The sequence below is a fragment of the Ictalurus punctatus genome, chromosome 1, assembly GCF_001660625.3.
Source record: "Ictalurus punctatus breed USDA103 chromosome 1, Coco_2.0, whole genome shotgun sequence".
Lineage (NCBI taxonomy): Eukaryota > Metazoa > Chordata > Actinopteri > Siluriformes > Ictaluridae > Ictalurus > Ictalurus punctatus.
In genome coordinates, this window is record NC_030416.2 from 11218449 (window position 1) to 11225905 (window position 7457).

General features: G+C 35.2%; 1 protein-coding gene across 1 annotated transcript in view; it reads left to right on the forward strand.

Moving 5' to 3' along the window:
• Positions 1-7244, forward strand: part of LOC128628672 (carcinoembryonic antigen-related cell adhesion molecule 5) — a 28289-nt gene extending 21045 nt beyond the window's left edge. The window contains exons 10-11 of the mRNA XM_053680664.1: positions 3702-3809; positions 5895-7244. Of these exons, the coding sequence (XP_053536639.1) occupies positions 3702-3809; positions 5895-5951 (165 nt within the window). The 3' untranslated portion in view covers positions 5952-7244. The remainder of the gene's footprint in view (positions 1-3701; positions 3810-5894) is intronic.
• The last annotated feature ends 213 nt before the right edge of the window (positions 7245-7457 follow it).

The following is a 7457-nucleotide window of genomic DNA, read 5'->3' on the forward strand; positions in this document are numbered from 1 at the left end:
AGCTCTTTAACCAAACTTTAACACCTTTATGCAATTTCAGTTATTGATTGTACCAAAGCAATCAGAGAATATTGGCTGTTACTTAATCTTATGCAGTTTATGACTTTTTTATACAGTTTATGTTTATTTTCCAGTGCGACATTACCATAAAAATAGGAGCAAAAAAATCAGAGGGGAAAAAAGTTTGCAGTGTGATCTGTGAGTAGTACATTTTTTAAGATGACTGAAAAGGGCACAGCAGTAATCAAGCATGCACAACATACAATGCTATTGTGTTATTTATTCTGCTTGCTGCAAGTGCCGTGGCATTAGAATAAAATCACACAAAATATTAAATAACAGCAAACGATATTTTGACTCACGATTTGTTTAAAAAAAAATATTGCAGATTTAATATTTTAATTTATAACCTAATTCCACCAGTAATGTTGGGTTGTTTATGTTGCTGGGAGGATGCCACTGCTTGTCATTATCAGGCTGGGCCACATAGCTCTGATCCAGAGGAATACTGCAGTTTTAATAAACTGTAATTAAATTGTGGTTAGGCATATATACTATGTATTTCTAGCTGACGATGACGATGGCCAGCCAGTCCATGGTTTCCTTTGTTGCTGAGACTTCTGACAGGCAATCCATGGGAGCTTCCCCTCAGGAAGGACTCCTCTCCCAGCTGTAGGCTTGTGTCTGGCACCTGGATCCAGCTTGTCTACAGCTTTGGGTCTGGCCATTGGGTTAAATCCTTCTCTGGAACATTGTGACCCTGCAGTTATTCACACCATCTCCAATGCTAGGGCTTCGTCCACATGACAGATTTATGCTTCCCATTGGAAGCTTTTTTATGCATGGTGTGAGGTGCACGGGCTTGATCCTGCAACATCTTAAGCTTTCTTCAACATTAACTGGAGGAGGGCAAGGCGGCTTCCATGTTCAAAGTGTATGTCACTGCAGTTTCTGCATATCATGTTCCAGGTGGTGGATCTTCTCTGGGATCTCACAGTCTTGTCTGCAGTTTTCTGAAGGGTGCACACCATCTGAACCCTGCTCGGAATCCTCACTTTTGTGTGTGGGATTTGCCACTCGTGCTTGCATTCCTTTGCTCATCCCAGTTTGAGCCCTTGCAACACATTGACATTAAATGGATGTCCTTGAAGACTGCTTTTTTGTTGATCATTGCGTTTGCAAAATGAGTCAGTGAGTTGCACGTGCTGTCTTGCTTGTTTGCCGGATGACTCCGGGGTGGTCCTACGGCCCAATCCTTCTTTTCTTCCAAAAGTCCTTCTTCTTCAGTTCATAAACCAGCACATTGAACTGGCCTCTTTTCAAACTTCTTCAGGGCCTGACCCAAGTGCTTCAGGGCCTGACCCAAGTGCTATGTGAACTCCACTGCTCAATTAAGACAGTCAGACCAGTTATTTGTCTGCTATGGTGGTGTGAAGAAAGGTGCTCCAGTCTCAATGCAGAGGTTGTCATACTGGATAATGGAGACCGTTGTGCTGGCTTACGAGGCGGCAGGGAGGCCATTGCCCTGGAGACTAACTTGCCATTCCACTAGGGCCATCTCATCTTCATGGGCTGTTTTTAGAGGAGTTTCTTTGGCGGATAGCTGCGCTGCCGCTACCTGGGCTTCTCCATGCACATTTGCTCGGTTTTATAAGGTCAACATTGCTGCTCATCATGCCGTTAGTTTTGCAGTTCTTCAGGAGCGGCCTTAACTTTCATCGGGTGGGTGGCATTCCTTATGACTATGTTGGTATATGTCATCCAATAGTGTTACACTGTTACACTGCCTCTGGCAGTCAGTAGGAATGAAACAGAATGCTAGTTACGCATGTAACTGTGGTTCTGTGAATTCCGGATGACCGCCAGAGTTCTTAGTCACTCAATGCGTGAGAAAGGCATACTAAGGCAGAGTATTAAGCTACTGTGGCTTATAACCCCCAGGATTCAGCATAAATAACTATGTGACTTTGTTGGTATATTCTCTCAACCTATCTGGCTGGCACTGCGATAATCCAACAGTTTTGCACTGTCTCTAGCAGTCATCCGGAATTCACAGAACCACAGTTACATGCGTAACTAGCAGTTTAAATTATGTCCTTGGTCATGCAGTAGCAATACGATTCTGCTCATATAATCATATATCGATATATTAACAGATATAACTCATCAAATATCAGACTTATAATAATTTTAAAACGATAGTCAGCTAATTCAGCAACAGCTTCTGGAAAATTCTGAATTCCTCCCAAAGTTTACAAATTAGGGATGTAACCAAATAGAAATACATTATTTGGCTTGAACAGATAAAGCATCCTAAACAAATACAGATATGAACAATAGTTGGAGTATTCTTTTTTATAAGCTTACAAATCTGTTGCAAGAGAATGCAAAGATTATTCTGTATTTACATACAAGTAAATACATAGTACATAATACATTTAAAAAAAGAATTTTCATTGTGACCCTTTAGGGGCTTAATAACCTGGAATCCAAGACAATACAAAATTAACAAAGTCAAAAGCTCAAGGTTTTTACTTTAATGTGGCATTTTAAAGAATAGCTTGTCCTAGCTTATGGGGAGGGTTGCCAGGTTTCAGGAAAATTTCCAGCCTAACTACAAGTCAAAAACCGCACAAAAAGACTTGGTACAAGCCCAAAATGTTCAGGTATAGGAAAATAAAATTTTTTTCTACTTTTTCTCTCTCGTTTCGGGGGAATTTTCCTGGGTTTCCTGCCAACCCCACTTATGGAACTTTAAAAAAAATAACAATTAACATGATACTAATAGGAGATGTACTATATGGTTTTAGCCCAAGCAAGACAATGCCTTACTGAGCTTTTTACTATATTACTGAACAAACATTATAAATGTGCTTTTTGAACAGCTGCTCCACTTATCTCACACAGACAGCGTTTCTCTGCAGGGCTCTGCTAAGAAAATAGTAGCTGATATATATATATATATATATATATATATATATATATATATATATATATATATATATATATATATATATATATATATATATATTGTCAAACTTATTCATTCATTGTACATGTTCTAAAATGTTTGTTTACCCTTGTTGTAAAAAGAAAATGCTCTCAGGACTTCATACCATTTTGACTTGCAGAGTGCATCTCAGGTTTAACGTAGATTCTGGTCCAGCAAACTTTTCTGGTCTTTCTGGAATGTAACAAACACAAAAAGTTTGTAATATTATTATGTAAATGAAAATGTAGATGGTTATTGTCAAATGTAGCCTAAACATCAGGACAGCTGTGAGATACATTTACATGCTTAGTCTTTCACGTTAGATAAAAGAAAGAAAGCTTGTTAGAAACTTCCCCAGGACATTTTTTTTTGGAGAATTGAATAGTTATTGAAGAATTGAACTTACAGTATGTTCTTCGCATATTGTGATTTGTTATAATTTGTAAATGAAAAATGACTTGTTTTTCCAACAGCCCTGTTTTGCTGATACAAAAATATGAAAACAGATATGAATATTTTGAGCACTAAACATTTACAGATACTGGCATTGCATTACAAGTCTAATGTAAATAGATAAATAAGTTGTCATGCATTAGTTTATATTGCACAATCCACAAAGTTAGTTAACCAAAATGCTGACTGATAGTATAGCATAATGAATGTATTTAGTACCACTAGCTGTTTTACACAGTCCCTCTTTTTGTTATAGGAGTTGCACTATGCAGACGTCAGCCATCTTCGGTACCATCAAAGGCAGCAAGGAATAGCAGCCATGCCAATGGCTCACGCACCTGCTCATGTGTCTCAGCATAATAAGGTAAACATCAGTTACATTTGATTAACAACTATATAATTTATATTTTATTCAAAAAGTTATATTAACATTCAAAAAGCTTATATTTCAGTGCTTGAAGTGGTACGCAGTACCTGCATTTGTGTTTTTCTTTTTCCATAATCTTCTGGTAGTGCCAATACCTAGCAACAGAATCAATTACAGTACATTTTCACTACATGATATAAAAGTGGAGAAAGTTAAGTTCAAAGTATGCACATAGTGTTGTTGTATGGGTTTGTATAATGTTTATGCTTCACATACACATATGCAACTACGTGACATTCTTAAGAGGATGCACATGTAGGGGTGTCTAAAGTACTAAGAAGTAATACTTGCGTGACAGTATAGATATGAGGTTAAAAAAAAAATCTTATTAAAAAGTAAATGGTTTGAACTGATGAAATTCAGCTAATGTCAGAATTTTCTGTGAAAAGTAACGTTTACTTATCCAAAATTGTTAGAAGATACACAGTTTTTCTGCTAGTGCAGTATTTACCATTGACTAGCCAATTATGTTTCTTACTGGAATCAATGTTAATCTAATCTGGCATTAGCAAAGAAAACAGGCTAGTTTAATTAAATATAGCTAGTTAATGTTAGCAAGTTAGTTAACATTAACTAGCTTTGCTTAGTCCAGCACAATGAATCATTTGACTAAGGTAGGTCCAGGAGCACTCACCCTCATCTTCCACACTGTAGTCCAGTGGCTTATCCATATTCAAATACAAACAGATAAATATAGCACTAACAACAATGCATAGCATGAGAAGCTCATGACCAGTGACGAGTTGTCATGACTATTAATGTATAGTCAATAGTCAATCTATTGACTATTGATGTATAGTCAATAGTCAATAGATGTATTGTAGTTTGTTTTTTTGTTTTTTTCACTTGACGGGATGCTAAACTGAAATGATTTAATGCTAAACTGAGCCCATTCCACTAATATACTGTACAACATACAGACATTGGCTGAATGAGAAAAGAAGAGACCTTTGAAAATTGAAAGCACTTTAAATGCCTAAATAAAAAATGAAGGAGTAAAAATAAGGGTTTTTTTTCTTGGAAATATAATTAAGTAAGTGTACAAGTATTTAATTTAATAATACTCAAGTATGAATGCACCAACATAATATTTACTTATAGTAATAATGTACAATTACTCAAGTATTTTCCACCCATTTGCAACAGGTTGTGTTTTATGCGGCTAGTATGAATCGAAAAATGAAATTGTAAAAATGACAGTGTAACTGTAGAGGAAACTGCTTCCAAAACAGAATTGGCCTGAAGCCAAAATATAGCAAAACATTGGCTCTTAGTAATAAGACTTTAACACACATTGTCTAACCACACAAAAGTTGGGAGAGATCAGCTGCACTGATGGCACATTCAATCAGAACTTATATTTTAGATGTTTTAGATATAGATAGATAGGCAGACAGACGGACATATGGACAGACAGACAGATAGAAATGTCGATATAAATGTAGGTAGAAACTTGATATATCTTGATCTATTTACTGCGAGTGAATTGTCTTTTGTTTTATATAATTTAAAAAAATTATAGAATTAGTAAAGTAACTCCAGCTTGTCCTGACCAGCCACCAGCTGCAACAAACTGGTAGACCATCATTGCAAGTGTTGGTAGAAAGGAAATATTTTCTGAATTATTGAATTATTAAGAAAATAACACAACAGTAAGGCAATAAGAGAATCATAAACATTTATTGATAAGCTTAGTCAAGTAATAATGAAGCTGGAAAATAATTAACCAGCTGACAGCAATGGCAGCTGGTAGCTGCCATTGCTGAAAAATCCAGTCTTATTAATACATGCCTAAAACAAGAGTCCATGCATTTTTCACTTTTAGCATTGGGAATACCGAATTCGTCTTCAGCTAGATCACTAACATGTTAGGAATGACCTTTAAAGGAACATAATGACGAAAGTAAGGATGGTATATACTGGAAAGGGTATCTTTTGGAAACCATATTAAGGGACAAGCTTTGTGTGAAGATTAGTGCGGGACGACACCCTGCAGCATAACTGTCCTTTCATCTTTTCCAGACAGCAACATCTAATCCTGCCACACAAATAATTTATTCTGATGTGAGGAATTTATAGAGTGAAGCAACAGCATTAGATGTGGACCACACTGACCAAGCCTGCCAGTCGACTGCTAAAATGAAAGCACACAAATCAGCAATGCTGCAAGAGACATTTGTGGATTTGATCGACCTGCCATTGTTGTGGAAGAAAAAATCATGAGTCCAAGATCTTGAAGTAACTGAATGGTTTCGCTGCAGATTCTGTTTGAATAGAAGTGGGTATTGTTGGCTATTTCAATGGAACCCTCAGTGTTGAGTCTGAATTTAGTCTTTAGATTTTCTTGCTTTTAATATTATATACAAATGTATTAAAATGTACAATATCACTTACGAATACAAATTACAACAAAGTACAATGAGATTCAATGTGAAATTCCCCATCAAGCAACGGGGGATAAAGAAAATTATATAAATATATACAGTACAAATGTAATAGTAGTAGTGCAAATATATTAGATGCAAAAATATAAATATTATACATTCACATACATTCTATTCACATTTTGTTGAGAAATCAAATTCTCCAGGCTGTAATAAATTAAATGTAATAAATGAATCGAAATGGCATGTGTGGCCCCCAGACAACCTTCGATTAGAAATATATCTATTAAATATAACAAAGGGCATGTTTAAAAAGTGCCATAAAACATGCTTGCTGTTTAGCTGTCTTGTAAACTATTAGATATAGACCCTGACTGTGTTTTTTCACCTTTGGACTTGCTTAACTCTGTTACTCAGGGAACTAAAATGAGGAAGTAATAAAAGTTAGAAATTTACTGGATGTTCAAATAAAATAAGTGTAATGGTTCCCAGCATATAACAATAATATTTTAAAAAAAAACAAACAAACAAAAAAAAACATTAATGTGAAATACTGTACTGTAACTCTCTTTACTAATAAAAAATGCTAATATTTTTGTTAACCTATTTTGTTTCATCTAGGCCTATGTAATTTTATCCAATTTGTCTATCTAATTTATATAAAAATAATAGTTTCATTTAAATTTTGACAATGCTTGGTAGGAAATCACACAAATCAGTTTGTATGAATGGCAAAGTTTAGGATCGCAGCTTTCTTTCAACATTTGTTTGAAATCCACACAATCTCTTTATATATATATATATATTTTAATAAACTCCTACTCCTGGATTTCTAATTAGGGATTAAGATTACACTTTGGTATACTTTCTTCTATGACCTCTAGAATGACAAATGTATACAATTGACATTTTTTGATGAATTATTTAGATATTTCTGCTTGTTTGTCTGTGACTGAACAATCAATAAAAATAATTTTAAGTTCAAGAATCTAACATTTTTGTCATTCATAATCGTCTTTTGGCAGTCATACTCTCATATTATGTTTTTTAGTGTTCACCTTTTCTGTCAATGGGTGGCTCTCTTCAATTTTCAAGGAAAATTTTATTTGTTGGTCTATTAGTCATGTGTGCACCATTTTCAGTCCTGCAGAATGAAGAGCACAATGTATTATTTGATCTTGCCCTAAAATATTTCTCCATC